The sequence below is a fragment of the Ctenopharyngodon idella genome, chromosome 7 (assembly GCF_019924925.1).
Source record: "Ctenopharyngodon idella isolate HZGC_01 chromosome 7, HZGC01, whole genome shotgun sequence".
Classification (NCBI taxonomy): domain Eukaryota; kingdom Metazoa; phylum Chordata; class Actinopteri; order Cypriniformes; family Xenocyprididae; genus Ctenopharyngodon; species Ctenopharyngodon idella.
In genome coordinates, this window is record NC_067226.1 from 18,332,501 (window position 1) to 18,356,774 (window position 24,274).

At 37.3% G+C, this 24,274-nt stretch overlaps 1 protein-coding gene across 4 annotated transcripts in view; it reads left to right on the plus strand.

Moving 5' to 3' along the window:
• Window positions 1-24,274, plus strand: part of kcnq1.1 (potassium voltage-gated channel, KQT-like subfamily, member 1.1) — a 38,167-nt gene that overhangs the window by 3,373 nt on the left and 10,520 nt on the right. For 3 of the 4 annotated variants that reach the window (XM_051901493.1, XM_051901496.1, XM_051901497.1), the window contains exons 2-13: window positions 4,399-4,489; window positions 12,712-12,838; window positions 12,972-13,050; window positions 13,175-13,271; window positions 15,045-15,185; window positions 15,321-15,431; window positions 15,518-15,613; window positions 15,710-15,799; window positions 16,643-16,781; window positions 16,859-16,885; window positions 17,764-17,817; window positions 17,909-18,035. In XM_051901493.1, the coding sequence (XP_051757453.1) occupies window positions 4,399-4,489; window positions 12,712-12,838; window positions 12,972-13,050; window positions 13,175-13,271; window positions 15,045-15,185; window positions 15,321-15,431; window positions 15,518-15,613; window positions 15,710-15,799; window positions 16,643-16,781; window positions 16,859-16,885; window positions 17,764-17,817; window positions 17,909-18,035 (1,179 nt within the window). The remainder of the gene's footprint in view (window positions 1-4,398; window positions 4,490-12,711; window positions 12,839-12,971; window positions 13,051-13,174; window positions 13,272-15,044; window positions 15,186-15,320; window positions 15,432-15,517; window positions 15,614-15,709; window positions 15,800-16,642; window positions 16,782-16,858; window positions 16,886-17,763; window positions 17,818-17,908; window positions 18,036-24,274) is intronic. The other variant, XM_051901495.1, reaches the window with a different exon arrangement.

Consider the following 24,274-nt stretch of genomic DNA (forward strand, 5'->3'; position numbering starts at 1 on the left):
AATTTTACTGGTAGTCCACTGTATGAAGAATTTTCGGGTATAATATGTCACAGTTTACTTTATTTTGCTATTCTCACTTACATAAATGAACTATAGTGTCCTGTACCCACTAGTAAAAATATATCAAAAATATAAAATATGTCTAAATAATTTTTGTCTATCTATGTATCTATCTATCTGCCTACCTGTATTTTCATCCATCAGTCCGTCCATCCGTCTGTCTGTCTGTCTATCTATGTCTGTCTACCTGTCTGTCTGTCTGTCTGTCTGTCTGTCCATCTGTCCATCCATCCATTCATACATCCATCTTTCTATCTGTCCGTCCATCTGTTTGTCTGTCTGTCTATCTATCCATCTCTCTGCCTGTCCATCCATCCATCCATCCATCTTTCTATCTGTCCGTCCTTCCGTCTATCTGTCTACTGGTCTGTCTGTCTGTCTGTCTGTCTGTCCGTCCATCCATCCATCCATCCATCCATCCATCCATCCATACATCCATCCATCCATCTTTCTATCTGTCCGTCCGTTTGTCTGTCCATCCATCCATCCATCCATCTTTCTATCTGTCCGTCCGTCCGTCTGTCTGTCTATCTATCCATCTGTCTGTCTGCCTGTCCATCCATTCATCCATCCATTTATCCAACTTTCTATCTGTCCGTCTGTCTGTCTGTCTATCTATCCATCTGTCTGCCTGTCTGTCCGTTCATCCATCCATCCGTCGGACAGACAGGCAGACAGACAGACCACTATTACAGCTACATGTGTCCATTCATCCATCCATTCATCCATCCATCCATCCATCTTTATTTCAAACCGTAAACTTCAAGGCTTTTGAAACAATTTCAAAACTTTAAAATAAGGCTTTATTTATCTTGACAAGCTTTAATTTTCTGGTTAAAAATGACAGTTATTTCTTTGAATTTCAATTCAATAATTCCTGTAGCTCAAACAGCAGAGCATGGTCATGGGTTTGATAAAAATGGGTTTGATATCCCTTTAATGCAATAAAAGTTATTTTAGATTAAAGTATCTATCTAAAAAAAAGTATCTAACCCATTAAATAAGATGTAATGTTCATTTTAACTCAACTTCCTTGCACTCAAATTCGAATTGCAATTCTGCATCCTGTTTGCTACTTCAAATTAAATTATACTGGTACTTAATTGGATTTTAAAAGGCATTCTGAATTTGATTCTGAACAGTGCACAATGCCAGTAAATACTAGTTTGCAGACCACTACTACAGCTATATACCTGAGACACCAGTAAAGAGGCAAATATTTAAAGGGATGCCAAATAAAATTTTCAAAACCGCTGGTTAAATATTATAAATTTCAGTGATTTCTGCTGGCAACAATAGTTAAAATAGCCTGATGCAAATTTAATACTGTTTAGCTCCACTCCTCAAAATACTATTTCTCATTGCACTGATTATTTTTTGTTGATTTTACCACTAATTGCTGTTAGCAACACAGTCGTTTGCTGTGTTTATTATCCCTGACTAACTACTGTGGATTGGCAGATCAATTATTTGTTGCGTTGTACGGTAGCCTGCGGCATGTTTATTGACATGTAACTTCTCGACTGCTTGCGGCAGGTTCAAGGTCATTCAGCAGTAACGATTACATAATAAGATAGATATTTGTCAAGCAGCCATCTTACCCCAAGGCTATGTGTGTATGTTTACTTACAACTCTGGCCCCTCCCTCTGAATTTGTGTTGACAGGCAACAGCTGGGCACTGTTTGTCTGGCAGCTGGGTTTCATACCTCTTGGTGTTTCATTTTTATTGTTAATGCAGTCAGACTGATGAATTATTGAGCTGATAGAGCAGTTGTAATGGGTTAAGCATAACTGCCAAAAACAAACACAGGGAAATTGCTGTTGCTGCGTATTAGTGCAGTTTAGAGAAGATTAAAACACATTTTTAATTACAAGATTAAATGTATTCCTAATTAAATCAATAGATGACTTTCCCATCCGATGTACCAAAAAAAAAAAAAAAAAAATCGACAACAACAAATAGCTGTTTTGTCTTCTCCTTCATATACGGTTGTAAATTATGATTCATAAGTAAAGCAAATCAATATAGAGGTTTAAAGCACATGAGAATATACTATTTGCATAGTTGTCTGTGAACGAACTCTGTGAAAGAACATTTTCTTTTGTCTCAGAAGTGTGTTGGTTTAGACTGAGAGTACACATGATGACCTTGCTGTGATGTGTTTAATCTACAGTACTGTAGATTCTGCAGGGGTTTAGAAATCTGCACCCTTTATAGAATGTATTTTTTGGCACGTTCTGATTTCTTCTAACAGACTATTATAGTCTGTGAATCTAATAAAAGATACCCCAAACTGATTTCCTAAACTGACATGTCCAGGCTGATTAATAAAGAAAGGGTAACACTTTAGTTTAGGGTCCATTTCTTACTATTAACTAGTTGCTTATTAGCATGCATATTACTAGGATTTTGGCTGTTTATTAGTAGTTTTAAAGCACATATTAATGCCTTATTCTGCAGTACCATATTCTACATCCGTTAATCCTACCCCATACCTAAACTTAACAACCTACTAACTATTAATAAGCAATAATTAGTAGTTTTCTGAGGCAAAAGTCGTAGTTAATAGTTAGTTAATAGTGAGAATTGGACCCTATACTAAAATGTGACCAAAGAAATATCTATTTAAACACACACACACACACACACAGGGTTGGGCAAAAATACATCAAAATGTAATTTAAAATAAAATACCAAATACCTTAATTTTAAGTGTATCAAAATAAACTACAAAATACAGCAGCCACACCATGTATCAAAATAAACTACTGTATTTTTGTATTTTAAAAATGCTAAAAAATACTTTTACAAGGGAGCATGAAATTTCTTTGCAAACCTTCCATCAATTGGCCTATTTGTTCTATCCCTTCACCATTACACTGACTCAGCTGATTAAGTAAACAATGTTTGATAACAGCAGCTTTTCTCTGCCCGAGTCATACAATAAATCTGACATATGCAACTAGTTAAAGCCACAGTATGTACAGTAGGATTTTTGGATTAAAATATCCAAAAACCACTAGAACAATGTTATATATTTAGACGCATTATATTCCTTATCTGTCTAATACAACATATTATATGTTTTATTAGACAGATGAGGAACTGTTTGGATTCATTCATCGACAGAAAACTAATCATGTTATATAGCTTCTTGTTTAAATCTCGTTTTCTTGATTTACAGTTAGTACCATGTTTTACCATGACTAATATCGATCTAACAACAAGAGTCTCATAGCAGCCGCCGAGCGAACGCAGAGTAACATTATAACAACTTTCAACACACAAATCTATCTTTACTACCCCACATATGCTAGACCGAAAAAAGCAGAAGCGGCGACTGTGGCATAATAAAAGTTCCGCTGCTCTCGAGGCATGTCGCGCTCGTCTCTCATAACATTCTCTCCAGCGGCCTCGTTCAGCTCCAACATCACTCAGTAACGTTAATAATCTCATCCATGAACATGATTTCTGCCCGAGTCCCATCCTGATTCTTTTCCACTGGCTGTAGACATGAAGACAACACCTCCCATGATTCCACAAAATCAAGGATAAGCGACTGAATAAGCGACCTCTAGTGGTGAAAATTTACATATTGTGGCTTTAACAGATCAAATATTCACATAACCCTGTGATTTCCCAAGGTTAGTTTTAAAGTAACCAACAGTTTAATGTTTAACGGTTTGCGAATGACTCATAATTGTATCCTAATTTAGTTATTTGGTGTTTAGTAACGAAGGGCCTACTTTGCATCAGCAACACTGACTCAATGACAAACAAGTAATTCATAAGAAGACAACTGATGGCACCTGTATTCATAGCAACTAGTTTCTAACTAATTAATCAATTGATTGTTAATCATTAATATAGGGGGCCGCTGCTCGGTATAATAATTTTCAAGAACATTATGTAAATTGGTAAACTGTTTTGGTTTCCATGTTTTATGGGGACTTTCCATAGATATAATGATTTTTATGCTGTACAAACTGTATATTCTATCCCCCAACCCTAAACCTACTCCTTAACCTACCCGTCACAGAAAACTTTCTGCATTTTTACATTACAAAACACATCACTTAGTATGATTTATAAGCTGTTTTCCTCATGGGGACCAAATAATGCCACCAAAAGGACAAGGATTTCAGATATTGACATCTTAGTGGAGACATTTTGTCCCCAGGTTTACCACCAGGACCACACACAAGCACACACACACACACACACACACACACACACACACACACACACACACACAAACAATGTCTGGTTCACTATCCTTGTAGGGACTGTAACATTTTATTATTTTAAATTGACATGTCTTCCTTTCCCTCTGCAGATTCCTCATTGTGCTTTCTTGCCTGATCCTCAGTGTGCTGTCCACCATTGATGAGTATCAAACACTGGCAAATAAAACACTATTCTGGGTGGTGAGTCTCACTGCTTTAGACTTGTGTTAAATATTTTTGAATGAAACTAAAATATTGTGCTGCTTATTAAGGTGTATAATGCCTGATTCAAATGTCTCTGTTCCCTGACCTGTAAACAGGCAGCATAAGTAGCAAACAGGTATATTGCATTAGAACATATTGACAACTTTGACTTGACATATGGCATTGAGGCTCTTTTTGACACAAAAGTGAGCAATTGTTTTTGAAGATGATATAGAGTTTATGTTCACATTTAGCATGGCCTCTTAGCTCATTGTTTAGCTTGTTCTCCATAGTGTTCGCTGCCCTTGGTTTTGTCCAGCAGAGGGCAGCAGTTCATCAATTTTCATGTTCCATTTGATGCAGTGGCTTTACATTTTTTGGTTACTTCTTTGAAACTAGAACAACTTTTGCTTTAATAATGATACATTTTTATTTTAAAAACTTTATTTTGTTTTAATAATGATAAATATGTATACTTTTGTTGTTTTACTGTTGCAAAAATGCATTTTAACTAAAGAAATTACCTTTTAAAAAGCTGATACAAAAATAATTGAATAAATAAATAAGTGATACTGCTTTGCATGAGCAATATTAAAGTAATAGTTATCCCAAAAATGTAAACTGTCATAATTTACTCACATTTTTTTTATATGTAAAACACAAGAACAAGGAATGAGAAGATTGTCAAGCTCTAAAAAGGGCCCTATATTCCAGGTCTTCTAAAGTCATATGTTTTGAGGATGAGTTGCTATTCACTGATAATCTTGCTCTCTGCCATTTGAAACTGGCCAATCAACTACATTAGAAGGAGAACGGGAGATGAAATTGCATATATAGCAGATTTAAATGTGCAAAAGTGAGTACGATTTGGAAATTTGGGCAGCCCTCTTTACTACCACTGCCTTGATGAATTCAAAGCCTGATAACCCTCTTAGCAAACAGACACTCCAAATCTGTATCACACAAGCAGCTCAATTCACAGAAGATGAAGGTGTTCTGTTGTCTAGAAAGGCAGCTTGAGCTGGCATTCTTAAATCATTCTGTTTACTTTGTTCAATAATCCATAGCAGTATTTCTGGTAATCATTAATTGCTTTAGGTCTTGTTAGCGCATCTGAGGCTTTGTTTTGATCAATATTCAGATCACAGTCTGTTCAGTAATTAATGTGCTCACTGAAGCATTTTCTCCTGACAGAGGCTATGTTAAATATGAACATAATCAATTCCATCCTCTAAAACAATAGCTAGCTTTTGTGTCAAAGGTCTAGAGCCTCAATGCCATATGTGCAGATTAGTCAATGTTATGCTGCCTGTTTACAGGCCAAGGAACAGAGACAAAAGAGAATCAATTGTCTAAGGCTGGCAGAAAAAGGAGAAAGAGAGGGATAGAGATTATAATGTGGTGACTGCATGTCAGAGGTCAAGCCGACCACCGGCTAATGGGATTAAATCTATGCTTCATGTTCATTAGCTGATGCCTCGCATCACAAGTTAATTCTGCAGAGTCTAGGGCTTGATGCAGAAAAGGCCCTTTCGGATTAGCTTTCCAGCTACAGCAGCCCTGAGCTTAACCAAGCTTACAACAGGTGTTATCTATTGTGTGTTAAGGACAATCATCAAAAATCAAATAGCATACTTTTAGCATGGGTAGATACTACAGTCACTTGAGGGAGAAGGATGTTCTCACAGGAAGTAGAACACTTGTTTTAAGGGCTGAAACCTTCTTTTAGACCCAATCACCATGTAGTCCCTCTCCCCCCCCACCCCCCACCCTCGTTCACACCCTATTTTAATGAGGCACAGCCTCCTACATTGCGTCTCACAGCTGTTGAGGCAAACAAAGCAGACTTGCCTCTTTCTACATCTTTTCAGGACAGTCAAACTGCTCGCTAAGCCATGATCAAAAGTTCTTTGCAGCGCATAGATGTTTATGGGTCACAGACATAAAAGAGTGTCCATTACGGGTAAAAAAGAAAAAAAAGAAAAGAAAAAAAAAACTAGAATACTGAATATAGGCTTAGAATACAGTTCCATCATTAATGAATAACTACACAGGATCAAATGAGGAACGCAATTTTAACATTCTAGTAACTACTATTAACTAACAAGAAACTGATTAACTAATAATAGTGCTTATAGTTGAATTAGGTAGTTCATCAATAGCTACTATTTTTTCATACCTACTAAGAACTATATACAGGTTCATAATTAATGTGAATAATGCATATTTAATGTATAATTAATTCTAAATTCAAGTTCATGGTAACCCACTAGTAATGACTCAAGCATTACCAAATCCTTCAGAAGGAATTACTAATTATTTGGAAAAGTATTCTAAAAGTGAAAAGCATGATGACTGAAATCATTGAAAGCTTTTGAGATTTTTCTAAGGTTTTGGACAGTAAGATTTGGTAACATTTGAGTCATTACTATTGGGTTACCTTGATCTTGCACTTTAGAATACTTAGTATAATTATATAAATAATTAGTAATTCCATTAGAAAGATGTAGTACTTGAGTCATTACTTTCCAAAACCTTACAAAAACCTCAAATGCTTGCAATGACTTCAGTCATTACTAGAGAGTTATCATGCTTTTCACTTTAGAATACTGATCCAAATCATTAGTAATTCAACAACAACAACATTTATTTATAAAGCACATTTAAACACAATATGAATTGATCCAAAGTGTTGTACAGTGTACAAAGCGGGTATACACAATAAAAATAACAATTACAGGTTTCTAAAAGCTTAAGAATAAAAATACAATTTAAAAGTAGATTTAAAAATGCCCAATAAAGGAGCAGACCTCACATGATAGGGGAGACCATTCAAAAGGTTGAAAAAGGCCCAATCACCCTTTGATTTGTAGCAACACAAGTGATTAGAAAATATGAGTGCCCTATAGCAGGACAGTATGGCTCAAGAAGATTACTAATATACCTTGGTGCACTGCCGGATAATACCTTATATACAAACATTCTAAAATCAACCCTGAATTTAATGGGAAGCCAGTGAAGGGAGATATGTTCCCTCTTTTTAGACCCAGTCAAAAGTCTTGCAACCGCATTTTGAACAACTTGCAGTCGTGATAATGATTGAGGGAGAGCAGAATAAAGAGAGTTACAATAATCTAATCGTGATGTTATGAGTGCATAAATCACAACTTCTAAATCTTCCTTCTGATTTGGTAATACTTGAGTCATTACTGGTGGGTGTTACCATGATCTTTACTTTAGAATTAATTATACATTGTGCATTACTCTCATTAATTATGGGCCTGTATATAGTAGTTCTTAGTAGTCCTCTTGGAGGTATGAAAAAAATAGTAGTTTGGCAGACAAAGGGTTTTGTATATTAATAAGCAGTGGAGCATTTTGTTTTTTTTAAAAAAATCCTGTAAAATAATAATAAAAGATTATGCCAAGCTAAAAAATGTTTTCTATTTATGAAATCAGGACAGTTCATGCCCCAAAATAAATATTAAAATAAATTTGAATTCAGAAATTAAAAACATGCTTATCAATAAAGTCACTGAATGTACGAATTTCATTTTTAATGTATTTTTGAACAAATCAAAAGCTATAACCAATAACATCATTTACAGAGGTGGGATATCATGGTTTAGATCCCTAAATTCTGTCTCTCTTTTTTTATTTTTTACTTTGAGTAAGTGCTTATGCAAATTAAGATAAAGCTTATCAAGCAAATCTTACTAAGTGCAGATTAATCTTTAACTTAGATCAATTGTTCAACTCTTTTTCCAGTGTCAGCCACTTATAGTCTTGATAGGCCCTGTTAATCCATATTAGCATGACATTGTTTTACCGTGAGCAGGGAGAGCTACTGCACATTAGCACTACTTACAGCCACACACATGCAGCTGACACTTATTAACTGAGCCTATTCTGTGAGGAAAAAAGACTTTTGTGTGTGTCACACTTCTGGGGTGAAGCCTCAGAGGTTGATCATTACCTGCCCAACAGTGGTAGGCGACAGAAGTCACACAGGACGTTACGCCACACACGGGTGCTGGAAGTCACACAGGACACTGTACTGACCCGACACCACATGCCTTGAGAAATCTCTCACCTGAGGATTGTGATCTCATATGCTTCCTCTGGCCCACTATGAAGCGTCATAGCTGTCGCCAAACTTCCTCCATATGCTAAGTGTGCTAACACATCATCAAGCTCAGTCTCTAGGTGTTGCGAAGACAGTAGTCCTGTCACGAGGTGCTAACTTCTTCTCCAGGCAATTATCAGCTACAGATAGAACCCTCCCCTAATTAGACAAAACACAGATGTCTCTCTCTTTGTCAGTAAGAGCCTAGTGTTGACCAAGGCCCCCCATGAATGGCTAATAAAACTGTAAATGGACAAAAGCCTCTATAATGATGAAATGTTTCCTATTTGAAACCACCATGAATGTGCAATGAGCATTTATTGCTGTATTTCAACAATTTGTGGTAATGTTTTAACCCTGGGTCAAAAGAGCTTTTATGCTTTTTGTGATTCAAGCGGCTAATAAAAACTAAACATTATCCAGCGCATTTTAGCTTTCTAAAAGCACATTTTAGATGTGGATATTTACGTGAAGGGATATTCACAGTTATGAGGTAAAAGAGGACTTCCTAACCCCTAGAGTTTTTAAATATTCATTTCAAACGCTGGTGGTGCTCAGGTTGTTAGGACAAATCACCTTTATCCCATTTGCACTGAAGACACTGCATCCAGTCAGTTTCTCTCCCCCAACACAGTAGCTAATGCCTTTCTATTGTTTGTGACAGGATGTAAAGGCTTGAGATAGAGATAAAACCGTGTATCTTTTTAAACAATGTTTTAATGTGTAACGTTCAGTGTTTGCAAAATTATAAAATGGAATGTTCTCTTAACAATTGCATATCATTGACTTAATGGGAATGTTAGTAAAATGGTCTTAGAGCATATTTTTGTTAGTTGGGATGACTTTGAGTTCTTCTGTGAAGGGTGTTTGTGTCACCATTCTTTAGAATATTATCTTTTGAGTTCTGCAGTAGAAAGAAATTCATACAGCTTTGGAACAGAATTTTCATTTCCTATAAGAATTTTCATTCCCTATAAGTCTACACACTATCACAGCAATAATATATTTGCTTTGTGTCTTTCTTTTTAAGAGTGTAAAGGGTTAGTTAATGTTATTATTTATTATCAGACTTTAAGTGTTTGCTTTGGCTAGAGAATAAAAGGCATGAGCAGAAGGAGTCACTCAATGCCAAATCATGTGCTTCATAGTAAGTCCATTTTTAATATTTAATGTAATCTTATAAGATTGAGGACAAGGGTCAGCTGGCCCTTGCTGTTATTACAGTGAACTCTTCCTCTGCTCACCCTGACGACCGCATTCCAGCTGCGTTTTGGATGGGATGTCTGATTGTCATGGTAACTGAGAGAGGCCCTTGCATCTGGGGTCCTGTTTCCTCTCACCCTATACCACCCCTCCCCAAAACTGATCCCATGGCCTCTGTCGCCCACTGGCCGTCCACCCAGACCTTTCATATGCCAGCTGGTCAGTGTGATCACAAGCCTAGATTTAATTAGCACATAGAGGAACCAGGAGCACGGAGAGAACAAAATGGGCCCAGCTAATCTGACATATAGTTAGAGGGTTAGAAAAAACAATTTTATACTATTTTTAAAACATTTTAAATAGTATAATGGTAGGGTTAGGATTAGGGGTTAGAATTAGGTTTTAGGGTAAGGGATTGAGTTACAGTTAGTGGTAAAGTTAACAGTATAACAACATATGTTAATTAAAAGTACTTTAAAAGGGACCTATAATGCCAATTTTACAAGATGTAATATAAGTCTCTGGTGTCCTCAGAATGTGTCTGTGAAGTTTCAGCTCAAAATACCCCACAGATCATTTATTATAGCTTGTCAAATTTGCCCCATTTGGGTGTGAGCAAAAAATTTTTGTGTGTCCCTTTAAATGGAAATGAGCTGCTGCTCCCTCCACTTTACAAAATAGGGCGGAGCTTTAACAGCTTGTGCTTTGGTTACTCAACAACAATAAAGCTGGAGAATCTCACGCAGCCATAATGACGATTGTCAGTAACAGTGTTCAGCCTTACATTGTTCAAACCGGAGTCGGACACTGATGGAGAGACTCAGGAAGAAGTTACAACTTTTAGAATGCATCTGTATGTTTCTGAACGGTTAGTGGATAAATTTATGTAGTTGCTGTGGAGTTGATTCAACCCATCAACTAGCATGTGAAGTCATGTTAATGTTTTGTGCAAATCCAGCGTTGAATTGACCCTCGTTTGTGAAGCAGTCCGGCGTAAAATGATGGCATGGCAACAACACTCTACAACAACAACAAGAACATGCAGTCCTTTGATTAAAACAAACTTCAAATAACACTTCTTCAAGAATACATTAAACAAAATGCTGGAAATGGAACAACCACTTTAATACAGATGAGATCTGACAAAGACTGAAACAAGCACAGGGCTATATATACACAGGGAGCAATAGGGACTGAAGGTGCATTCACATGTCGTAATTACCACAATTGCGAGATTTCAACTTGTTTCAATGGAATTACAGCTTGTAAGATAGGAGTCCTGTACCACCTGACTGCTGCAGATTCATTTAGGTGTTGATAGTGGTGCCATAGAAATGCATAATTCCAAGTCTGAGGACGTGAACATCTTCAAATATAACGTCATCTCGAGACTACTGTAATTACGACATGGGGTGAACGCGGGAAGAACGAGATAATTAACAAGACACAGGTGAGACACATGAGGGCAAATCAGAAACCATGGCAACAGAAAAGAATGAACAAAGAAAACTCAGGAAACTGAACCAAAAACAGTGCAAAACTAACTCAAAGTCCAAATGAAGCAAAACACAAACATAGACCAGGCATGATACAAGGACAGCTAACACAAAGTGATTCTGTTTGAAAACATCAACACAAACACATCATTTTAGCTAATGTTTTTTTTTTTTTTTTTGGATTTTTCTTTTATTATTTGATTGCATAAATGAGTAATGAAACATTTTTTAAAGGCCGTGTATCCTAGCTGATTATTGTATCTGAAATATTCCTAAATTTTTAAATTGCATTTGACATTGCAAACAGTGAGTTGGCCTACTTTCAGTCTAGTTGCTTGCAGCCTCTCTCCTGTGATGTGACCTCTGCTGGTTCAACTCACTTTTTAGCCACTCTGCGTTGTTCACCCTTCATGTTCTGTCTGTTCCCACAGGCTAGGGCTGTGCCTGTAATTTTATTTCATTTTTGGAGGCACTTTAGACAGGGTAGGCAAGTGGACTGCCCGGCTCTGTGCCAGGAGCCGTCCCCAGGCAGCTGAACAAGCTCCTTCTTAGCCTCTTCTCAGACCTGGATCCAGCTCTCCAGACTGCTTATGTGACAGAGGGCTTCACAGCCAGCCTCATAACTCATACATGTCTGGTTCCTCACAGCTCTCAAAGGGCCTGCGCTCAGCAGACTCTCAGCCTTCTTTTGTTTTCTCTTCTTTAAGAAGGAGACAAGGGCAACTGCTGTTGTTGGCCATGACCATGAACCACCCGTGTGTGTTTTCACACAACCCTGTGTCAGTGCTATGAAGTCTTAATATGCATCTGTTACATGCATCACATGTATAGTAGTATTGTGCTTTATGCATTGCAAACTACATTCCAAATGATGCATGACCAAATTATTTATAATCTTTTATTCCATGCTACAATTACAACTACAAATAAGATGAATTCAATGGACTCTTTGTCTCGGTTATATGTCTCGGTCATGGGATTGCAGCATCAAGTTGCAATAGGTGCACAGGATTTTGATCTAGACATACCTCATAAATATTTTAAAAGGCAATATATTTCTTATGAGGAATATCTAGGCAAAGAGCTCCACAATGACAGCCATTCTCATTTTCCACACAATAAAGCTTTATTGTTAAACCCATTCTCAAAGCAGACATCTCATTGCTCAAATAAATGACTTCTCTATACTTACAGAGTTGTATTATAGCACAGTATTTTACATTATGTCTCAGTCGAATCAATTAGCTCTTTATACTTACATTGTTATGTTCCAGTAAATCTCACATTATGTTTCAGTTAAATCATTTCTCATTGTCATGAGCACATTGAGACTATGAAATGCACTGAGTGCACTTCTGCGTAAGCACAGTGTGTCTGTCTCTTTAATTCTGCAGGAATTAGTGCTGGTAGTGTTCTTTGGTGTGGAGTATGTGGTACGTCTGTGGTCAGCAGGATGCCGGAGTAAATATGTGGGAATTCTGGGCAGGCTTCGCTTTGCCCGGAAGCCCATCTCTGTTATTGGTGAGTGTGTGAATGTCTTTTCAAAATGCCCTGCTGAGCATTTTTATGTTTTCTGCTGCATTCATAAAAGCAGTATTGTTTTAGACTTGATTTTGTTGTTGCTATTAACATGTCCATGTTTTTCTTGTTCTAGACCTGATTGTGGTGGTGGCCTCCATTATTGTATTGGCAGTTGGCTCTAATGGTCAGGTATTTGCCACCTCTGCTGTCAGGTAAGGTTAATATTTTAATATATAAGCCACTGAAGTCTCTTTGCCCCTTGTGGTACAGGATTAATCAGACTTAGATGTAACTCTCCTGAATTGTATTTAAGTCATGACATGATGTTGTTTACAGAGGAGTCCGCTTCCTTCAAATCTTGCGAATGCTGCATGTGGATCGACAGGGAGGAACCTGGCGACTGCTTGGATCAGTAGTCTTCATACATCGACAGGTGAAGCATATGCGTTTTCATATTCCACGATTTGGAATGCGGAAGTAAACTATTGCATGAAATTTCTATAGATGTACTCGGCAGACCGAAGCAAATATAATTTTGGCATTTCCATTTGTTCCAACAGCAATAAATAAATAAATAAATAAAAAAATTAAAAAACACACTTGTCAGTGACTTGCCAAAGAGGAAAAATATCAGAAGAAAAAAAAGATAATACATTTACAGTTACCCCTTGCAAAAGTGTTTACAAGTTTTTTTAATAGTTTATAATAGTGTTATAAATGTACATGATTTTTTTTTCTTCAAAAAAATTATAAAAAACTATGTTAGATTGGTAATTATTTTTCAAATGCATAATCTTAGTCTGTGAAAAGGATCCATTACATTGATTAATAGTCCATTAAGACACCAGTGTTTTAGGAATTGGTGAAACTTCACACTCTTAAAAATAAAGGTTCCTGTTGGAACCAACAAGAGACTCTTGCCTGATGCCTCTTAAGATCGGGCAAATATCAATTTTTTAGATTAATCTTCATTTGAACTGTCACAATATTGATTTGTAAAAACCTGTTGTCACAGTTAAGGACTTTTATATTCTGTTTTGTTTCCCTTAGTTCCTGTTTCTCTTCTCTGTTTAGTTTTGGTTACTGATTATCTCCTCGTTTGTTGCTATGGTTATGTATAATTATCACCTGTCAGTCATTATGTTAGTCTTGTATTTAAACCCAGTTATGTTCAGTCCCTTAAAAATAGCTCTTTGGCTGAACATGATTCAATCATAGACAGTGGTTCCACGAGACCAAAACAAGTAAAACCAAATAGAATCAACCATGTACAACTAACTAGAATCAATGGTGTTCATTTAACTTGAATAAATGGTTTTCATTTAAATTGACATTCAAATAATGCTTCCTGTTTAGTCCTGTGATTTACATAAACTAAATATAACTTTTCTTTACACGTACAATGTTTGGTGTTGGCAGTCCAAATACTGGTTTCACCCAGAACACTACCATAGTGGTGACTTTATTATTAAAGCAATTAGAATTTTTGTTAGCAGGTCCTCAACCCGATCACAAGCTCCACACTTTGCAAAAATGGTAACCCCAAAAACACTAACATAACAGAAACTTTTAAATACCAACATAACAAGTCTCTCAATTTTCTCATCTTGCTAAAAAATGCATAAAATAACATTACAATAACATTAATTATTTCAACATTTACTATCCCAATTCAGCCCCTTTGCAAAGCATGATGGGAAGTGAAAGTCCTGTTTGTTACTTGATTGAAACATGTTATTTCAAAATGAAAACATCAAGTTAAGTCAAAGAGTAACCATTTCAAGTCTATTTAACATGAAGCAATCACATTTGAACCAGAAACCTGATACAATAGTGTTAAATCAAAATAAATTGTTTAAATAAAGTGAACACCATCAAAAAAATAATTTTTTGAGTGTATATGTGTTCAGTGGTTTGTGATTTTCTCCTACTGTACATTTTCCTGAGTGTTAATTTTAAAATAAAGACTGTTTTGAGTTAAAATTCTGCCTTGTCGTACGTGCAGACCAGAACGCTACACCTGTTTACTCTGTTTTCAGTGGCTGCTTGAAAATGTATTTGTACAGAGTAACAAAATAACCGAAATAAACCCAAATAAATCAAATTGAATCAGGACATTTCTGCCCAGCACTAAAGCTGAAGAAACATAACAAACATAATTGTTTAATACTGTACTGTAATAAAAGTGGGTGTTTTCTCTTTCTAGGAACTGATCACAACTCTATATATCGGATTCCTTGGGCTCATCTTCTCTTCCTACTTTGTGTATCTGGCAGAGAAGGATGCAGTGGATGATAGTGGTATGACAGAGTTCAGCAGCTATGCTGATGCTCTGTGGTGGGGTGTGGTAGGTAGATCCCCACCCATACCTTTCACTGACACAATGGCTATTACATGGATAATTGAAGGCATATATCAAAGAACTGGTTCAAGTTGAGTAATGGGTATTGCATGTCAATGTCTTTTCTGTACATATTCTCAGGTGACAGTAACCACTATTGGCTACGGAGACAAGGTCCCTCAGACCTGGATAGGAAAGACCATTGCATCATGTTTCTCAGTCTTTGCGATCTCCTTTTTTGCCCTCCCTGCTGTAAGTTACAGAGATTTAATAGCCATAGCAATTGTTCCTCACACAGCAGGCAAGTGTATGAGAAGAATGATAGTATTTCCCCATAGGGAATCCTAGGCTCCGGTTTTGCTCTAAAGGTTCAGCAGAAACAGAGACAAAAGCACTTCAACAGGCAAATTCCTGCAGCTGCATGTCTGATACAGGTGTGCCTTACTGTTGCCTAAAGATGTAATATTGCTTATTATGAGGATTGGCAGACCTTCCAGAGTTAACCTGTTTCTTTCATTCTCATGATAAAGGCATCCTGGAGGTGTTTTGCCTTAGAGAACCATGATTCTGCCACCTACAAATTGTTTGTGAAGAGGAACCTCAGCCACAGCCACTTAAAGGTAGGCTACTCATTTATTACTCACCCTCATGCCGTTCCACACCCGTAAGACCTTCGTTAATCTTTGGAACGCAAATTAAGATATTTTTGTTGAAATCCGATGGCTCCATGAGGCCTGCATGGGGAGCAATGACATTTCCTCTCTCAAGATCCATAAAGGTACTAAAAACATATTTAAATCAGTTCATGTGAGTACAGTGGTTCAATAGTAATATTATAAAGCGACGAGAATATTTTTGGTGCGCCAAAATAACAACTTATATAGTGATGGCCGATTTTAAAACAATTTTGACACGCAATCCGAATCATGATTCGATACGCTGATTCATTATACTCTAAGCTTCCTGAAGCAGTGTTTTGAAATCGGCCATCACTAAATAAGTCGTTATTTTGTTTTTTTTGGCGCACCAAAAATATTCTCTGTCGCTTTATAATATTAATATTGAACCACTGTTATCACATGAACTGATTTAAATATGTTTTTAGTACCTTTATGGCTCTTAAGAGAGGAAATGTCATTGCTCCGTCATTAACGAAGGTCTTACGGGTGTAGAACAGCATGAGGGTGAGTAATAAATTACATTATTTTCATTTTTGGGTGAACTAACCCTTTAATTTAGTATTATTTATATACTATTATAGTATTTATCAATATTTTGATTAAGCTTTTATTTTAATATATGTATAGTTTTCATTTTACTTTTTAGTTTTCATTTTATTTGAACTTAAACTTGTTATATTTCAATGTTGGTTTCAAACTGTAGTACCAGAAAAGAGGTCAAGTTTAGAGAGAAATAAGGTCAAGGGCTTAGATAAAAGAATTGTCTATTTTTACTTCGGACAGGCGAAGATGAGGAGGAAAATGAAGAGTAATGACAGGGATAATGGGCCAAATTCTCCCACCGTACCATCCATAACCTATGATTCCTTAGATGATGGAAGGGATGGCGGACAAGATTCAATGAGCAGTATTCAACATTCAGGTATTACTAACAATAAACTAAGATGCTCTTGACCTTTTCTCCCTGATATCTTTTATTTCACCTCTCCATTCTCACAGAAGGGGCAAACACACTCAGAAGATGTGGTGAGCTTCAGTTAGTGTCTGTTGCTACATGTGTCTTGTTTGTCTTCACTTGCTATCTACCATTCCTTATACCTGTCTGTTTTGATTGGTTTTTTTTTTGTTGTTTTTTTTCTCACAGACAAATGTATAATATTGACTCTTTAATTGAACCATATGGTATTTTGTTTCTTTAAAGGGTTAGTTCACCCAAATTTCTGTCATTAATTACTCACCCTCATGTCGTTCCACACCCGTAAGACATTCGTTCATCATTGAAACGCAAATTAAGATATTTTGATGAAATCCGAGAGGTTTTTTTTATCCTCCATTGAAAGCAATGAAATTACCACATTCAATGTCCAGAAAAGTAGTAAAAACATTGTTAAAATAGTCAACGTGACTACAGTGGCTCAACCTTAATGTTATGAAGGCTCATTATTGGCCGGCTCCTGCGTCAGCATCACACACGTGCTCCATGCTGCTCACGTGAAGAGGCATCGGCCAATACTGAGCCGCCGTTCGGACATAGAACCTGGAAGTGCTGCAACGAAAATAGCATAGCAGAATGACAGGAGAGATGAATTTGTTGAATAAAGTCGTTATTTTTGTTTTGTTTTTGCACACAAAAAGTATTCTTGTCGCTTCATAACATTAAGGTTGAACCACTGTAGTCACGTCGACTATTTTAACGATGTCTTTACTACTTTTCTGGACATTGAATGTGGTAATTTCATTGCTTTCAATGGAGGATAAAAAAAACTCTCAGATCTCTCGGAACGACATGAAGGTACATACTGTATATCACAGCAGAATTTCTTAGCATGAAATAAAATGTATACACATAATTCGATTTGAATTATTCTGTTTGAAAGCATCAAGCTCGATCTCTCTCCTCACAGAGCGGGTGCCATCCTGGAACTCTCTTTCCTCTTTCCAGTTCTCTACAACTCCAGGTGTGTAACAAAACTTGTTGAAATTGGAATAATGCAAAGATGATTTTTCCACAGGAAAGTCTGAAATGATTTGTATGTTTTGTGTCTTTAGTGAAAAAGTCTGGGATTTTCGAGGTGCCGTCTCGGCCCACGCTCCAGAGGAGCAGCAGCATCGCAGATGATATGGAAACTGAGGTTGAGCGAGAGAATTCGCTCGTTCCAGTCACTCATGTGTCTCAGTGAGTAAGAGCGTACCATTTTTAGCGCAATTTAAACTGAGTCTATCTGCTAGCCGTAGACAGCAGACAGTCAATTATTAAGTTTCAGTAAGTTTCCAATACTTATAATCTTTCAGAGCTCTTCCAGATGCCATGCGATATATAGTGAATGAGCAATTAAAAAAGTGTTAGCTTGATGGCGTCAGAGTTAGCACACTCCTGCAATTCACACTCACAATGTGGCTTCTGTAAATGCAAATGGGGTCTAATCATCCTGCTAATCTTTGCAGTCACTGAATTCCCAGCTTAAATCTTTAAAACACTTTTGACACATATGCGCCATCTCTGCTGGAACAGATCTCAGCTTTCTGAGGCCACCCACCTCAAGTGAAAACATGGCTAGAAGAAGTGCACGGTATATGTTTCTGGGCCCCAGAGCATTCCCATGAAGAGTGGTTATGTTGCAGGCTGTGTTTTGCCTGAGAGATTATCAGAATCTCTTTGCCCCATTAGCTGGTCAGTATGTGGAACAGCGCAGAGCCTGTGTACACTGCAAACCATTTACTTACGCAGGCAATGGAGCGACCCCTTCTCTGAATAATCTAATGAACCATGTCTCTGTTGGGGGTATGCAGCCCATTAGATTATTGAGAGTGCCGCTTTCCATTTGTGATGGGATCCACTACTCTACAGCATCTAACCTTAGGCCTCTATTACACTCTAAATGATCTGAAAATACAAAGGTGTTCAGGTTTTTTTCTCAAACTTTTATTTATTTTGAGAAACCACAAGGGGGCAGTGAAGGTGTTTTTGTAGACTAAACCCTTCTCCTGTCAGTTTAAATCACAAGTTTCTCTTGGCTTACACTGGCAAAATCATACTAATGCTGCTTTAATGTGTATTATACAGCTGATGTAGTATGACAAATGCAGAAAAAAGTATGGTCCCACTTTACATTGGGTGTCTTTAACTACTAAGTACTCAAATTAATTGTAAGGTACTTATGTTGTATTACATAACACTTGCTGCTATTGAGGTTGGATACGAGGAAGGTTAGGGACAGGTTTGGTGGTATGGTTAGGTTTAAGCGTGGGTTACGGTGTAAGGGAATCATCAACAGTGTAATTATAGATGTCATTACAGAAATTAATTACAGCTATAATTTCATGCAGGTATTTTTACCAATGTAAAACATGTATGTACACAATAAATACATTGTATCAAATTATTAATTTAAATGTTAGAACACAGTAGTTAAATACACTTAATATAAAGTGGGACCAAAAGTATATTTTTAAATGCAGTCTTGGAGGCTTGGTTTTCTTCTCACTTGCACTATTCTTGTGTATTTATATTGACCTTGATGGAGCTGAAGCGATAATACTAATCTCAGTATTGATACAATTACAAACTTGCTTGTACACTGAGATTAAATGCAATCATCTGGAAAAAAAATGTAGGTGTTTTCCACCCAAGCAACTTAAAAGAGATTTCAATTTTTAATTATATTTTTTAGAGTCTTAAGTATGATTCCTCTCTAAATCCTCATTCTTAGAAGACATATTGCATCTCTTCTACAAAGGAGCCTTGTCACTACAAGCTTTCATTTGATCTTTGAAGTTTAATGAGCTTTCATTCGCCTCACACTGAGATGCAATGGCAACAGCTGGCTTTTCTCTCCCTCTCTTTTCTCTCTCTTTCCCTCCCTCTCTCTCTTTCTTCTCTTGCTCAGTGTGGGTGTGAGTGCATGTTTATTTGTTTATGTCCAGCAGAGCAGGGTGGGGACTCAAAAAGTCCAGAACCATAACGCCTCCTTGCATCTCTTCTCCTCTCTGCTCATCTCTTCTCCTCTTACTCCATCTCATCTCCACTCCGCTCCTCTCCTCTCCCTTAGGACATTTGCCCCGCTCTGACCTTTGACCCAGGCTGTTAACTCAAGAGGTGGGAGAGGCACAAAAGCCTCCTCGTGCCTGCAGCTGAAACAGTTCGACTGCATTGGGGGTGGGGAAAGAACAATGGCGCAGAAACATCTCTCTGACCGCTGCGCTCCTAACGCACACACTGGAGGATATCAACACTACCTACACACTTTTATCTATTAAACCTCATTAAAGAACAGGATTGTTTATGGCGCTGTGAGATGTTATAAAATGTCATTTCAAACCTCATGAAGTGTCTTGAATCAAGCCATTTAGTAGAAAATAGTCATAGTCGTTATTTCATATCAAATACAAAGGCGGCTTTCGCAGCTGCCCGGATCAAAGAAAATAAACTCCCATCCAGAGCGACACAGGTATAAAGATGAAATCAAAGCAAACGCAGGTGCGTCTGAAAGTGCCTATTTGTACTCGCACGTATCTGCTGTTGCAGTCTTGTAGGGCTGTGGTGTGAGGTTTACCCAAGGAGACCCGGGCTGAAAAGATTGATTTATTCTCAGTAAACAGAGAAGGACTTCTAGTGGTGGAGGCCAAGCCAGGCCGTCTACACTGGTGTAGAGACAAAGAGCCATTGTCTGCAGCTCTACACACGCCAACAATAGCCTGATTGACAAGCGGCCCTAGTCGAAATGGGCTTCTGGGCTAAGAGCACAACACTGACTTTTGTTAGAAACACTCTTGTCTTCCAGAGCAATAATCTCCATGCTGGCAATTTCACAGAAATTTTATGTATGTATATGCATTATATACATATTTTTCTAAGAGCTAAACATACTACTATACTATTTATTTTTCAGTGTCACTTTTACTCAAAAGGTATTTTTGATTCAGCAATTATATTTATGGGAATATTTCCCCAGTCCAAAACGCATACAGGCTCGCATTTGAGAGAACTGAGTATAATGTGTGTGATTTGGAGTGTGTGGCGGTGTGTGAGGCGTGCTGAATGGGACAGAAACATTGGCTCACTAATGCCTCTTCAGCGCGGCTTGCCAGCACAAGTTTCTTTATCTTACCCGTCACGGCCCCTTTTCTTCCCCCCTTAACAGTAATTGTGTTTCGTTACAGTGTGTTAGAGCTAACGAGGGACATGGAGCGAGAGTCAGCCAAGCAGTGAAAGACAGACAGAGAGAGAGAGAGAGTTGCTCAGCAAGAAAGAACACATCCCAGATGATTCTCTCATTTGCTGTCAGACCAAGAGCCCAGCAAGACTCTCTGTAGAAGTTTGTAACAGAACACTGCACACGGTGAACTTGACAACTATTTGGACAAATTCCTGTAAGCAGCGGTTGCCAGCAACAATGCTTTTTTTAAAAAAAAAAAATAAATAAATCTGCCTAACATTATGGATAGTTCACCTAAAATAATAATAATTGACTCACTCTCATATCATTCAAAACCTGTATGACTTACACTCTTAAATAAAAGTTCCAATAGGTGGTTTTCACAATGATGCCATAGAAGAACCATTTTGGTTCCTCAAAGAACCTTTCAGTTTTTCTTAAAAGAACCGTTTTTTCTTGTGAAGTGTGAATAACATAATCTGAAAAACCTTTTTCCACCTTTTGTGCAATGTTCCATGGATGTTAAATTCTTCTTCAGGAAACCATTGATGAGAATAAAGAACCTTTGTTTTTAAGAGTGTACTTTCTTTTGCTTAACACAAAAAAAGATATTAAAAAAAAAAAAAAAAAAAAAAAACACTTTCCCCCCCATATAATGAAATTCAATGTTGTTTTTCCACCCAACTGACTTTGATTGTATGAGCAAAAACAGTTGAAACATTCTTAAAACATCTTCTATAATGTTCAACAGAAGAGAGAAAGTCATAAAGGTTTGGAACGATATGACGGTGAGTAAATGATGACAGAATTTTTATTTTTGCATCAGCTTTCCCTTCAAAACCACTTAATCTACCGCTTAAAGCAGCATTTTCAAATTCAAAAATTCACAAAAAATACATTTGCTTCCTCAACAATATATTTGTTGTCTATGAGCACCAATATTTCCGTTTCACTACGTGAAATTAATATCAGTGTGCCATATCGAGTTTCTTTATGAGGGCCCGGCTAAGTTAGTGACTTTGTTAGCTGGCAACATGATATGACAAAAGGCTCAGAGGCCCCTGGTGATGTATAAGGACTTGCGCTGAAATGAACGCTGTCAGTTTCTTTGCTGCTTAATGTTTAGGATCATATGAGGCCACAAGTTTGAGACATAAACCATTTAGTCATGGTGTATAGCAGCAGAGGACTCAATGTCAGAGTGAATGCTGCATCCCTGTGTGTCACTCCTCATAAGGACATTTAATACTCTCCGTATTCGCCTGGCGCTTTGATGCTCGGGATGAAAGAGATCTTTGCTTGGCTGAAGCCAGAAGGACCCCTGCTGCGTGTATGTACGAGCATCTTGCGCCCTCACGTCTTTGTGTGCACATATGTGTGTGTGTGATGGCTTCTGGCCAGAGGCCCAGACTCCGCCCCAGGGGCCTTTACCCCAGCGTACAATGTCCAGCCGCTGGTCAGCGATTATCAGTCATTACTGCCTCAGCGGCCCTTATCTCAGCTAACCACTTATTAAAATGTCAGTGAGGTATTTGAGCTCAAGGGGGAAGATGGAGCTGATATTTACAATAATGTCCTGTACAGCGCAGAGCCCTTTAAACCTTGTGCTTCTCAGATCGTAGCTAATCGGAGTGCTCTTCCCCTCCTTTTCCACAGAGCTATTCTTAGACACACAGGGCCCCCATGAGCCTTTTAGTGCCATAGTGCCACAATCCTGCAGCCTGTGGCGCAACACCGCCACACAAAGGTCTTCATCCTTTGACTCGCTGAGACGAGTCACAAGAGTGCACATGGCCTCAGTGGGGGACATTGTGGTAATTGACATGTGTTTGTGATTCATCATATGATGTAACAAATCATTAGGGAGGTTTTGAGTATGCAGGCCATTTCTTTCAGATGATTGAGTTGTAAGTTATATCATGCAGTCAAAGTCTCTGAACTTAAAATGGCAGGTCCCTTTACTTTACAATCAAATCAGAAAAAAATCAGTATATGTTTTTAAAAGAAGTCTCTTATGCTCACAAAGGCTGCATTTATTTGATCAGAAATACAGTAAAAACAGAAATATTGTGAAATATTATTACAATTTAAAACTGTTTTCTATTTTAATATATTTAAAATGTAATTTATTCCTGTGATTGTAAAGATGTATTTTCAGCATCATTACTCCAGTCTTCAATGTCACATGATCCTTCAGAAATCATTCTAATATACTGATTTAGTGCTCAAGAAACATTTCTTATTATTATCAATGTTGAAAATGGTTGTTCTGCTTAATGTTTTTAAGAAAACCACAATATATTTAGGATTCTTTTATGAATAGAAAGTTCATCATTACAGAAAGAATAGAAAGAACATCATTTATTTGAAATAGAAATCTTTTGTTACAATGTAAAAATCTTTTCATTTAATTTAATGCATCCTTGCTGAATAAAAGTATTTCTAAGAAAAATCTTTCTGACTCCAAACTTTAGAACAATAGCGTATAATGTAAGAAACTTTGGATAAAAGCTTCTACACAAAAAACAAACAAACAAAAAACAAATGTAGATTAAAAAATGATAACCTGCAGTTTTTGACCCCTTTGAATTTAATGACTGAAGTTGAAACTCTGAAAACCTTTAAAAAATAAAAATAAAAAATGTAAAAATAGATTACAATGGATTTGAATAATAATTTGTTTTTTGTCATCCTTATGTAATTTTGCATCCTTGTCTTTTTGCAGTACCACTGAGGCCATGTTGGTGTGAAAGAGCGTGTGTGTGCATGTGTACATGGATGCTTTTTAGTGATAAGATTTGAGTGAAGCCCGGTGATTGTTATGTTTCCTGTTTATCTACATTTGATTACACTCAGATTAGCAGAGGCCCTTTAGAGGGAGGTCAAATAACAAGCCCTTTTTCCCACCTAAAACACACAAACAATCAAGATAAAATGCCACTAAATGTCACCCTTGCAGGTTCAGTTATTTTTATGCTGCTTCATATAAGACCCAATTTAGTCAATAAAATGTCCTCTCTGAAGCTTCTCCTTCCCCACTGAATTCTTGCTATCCTTCCCCAGAATCAAATCAGTTTAGCTCTAATCAATACAAAAGATGCTGCACATGTTGCCCTAAGGAGCGGTGCTGACCTCGGATCAGGTGTTCTCTCATCTACCCTCCACTAATGAGTGTTAGTAGATGCGCAGAAGGGTGGAATCCATTGTCCAACATCGTATTTGAGGCCAAGCTGAGATACCCCCTCAGACCAAATGTTGT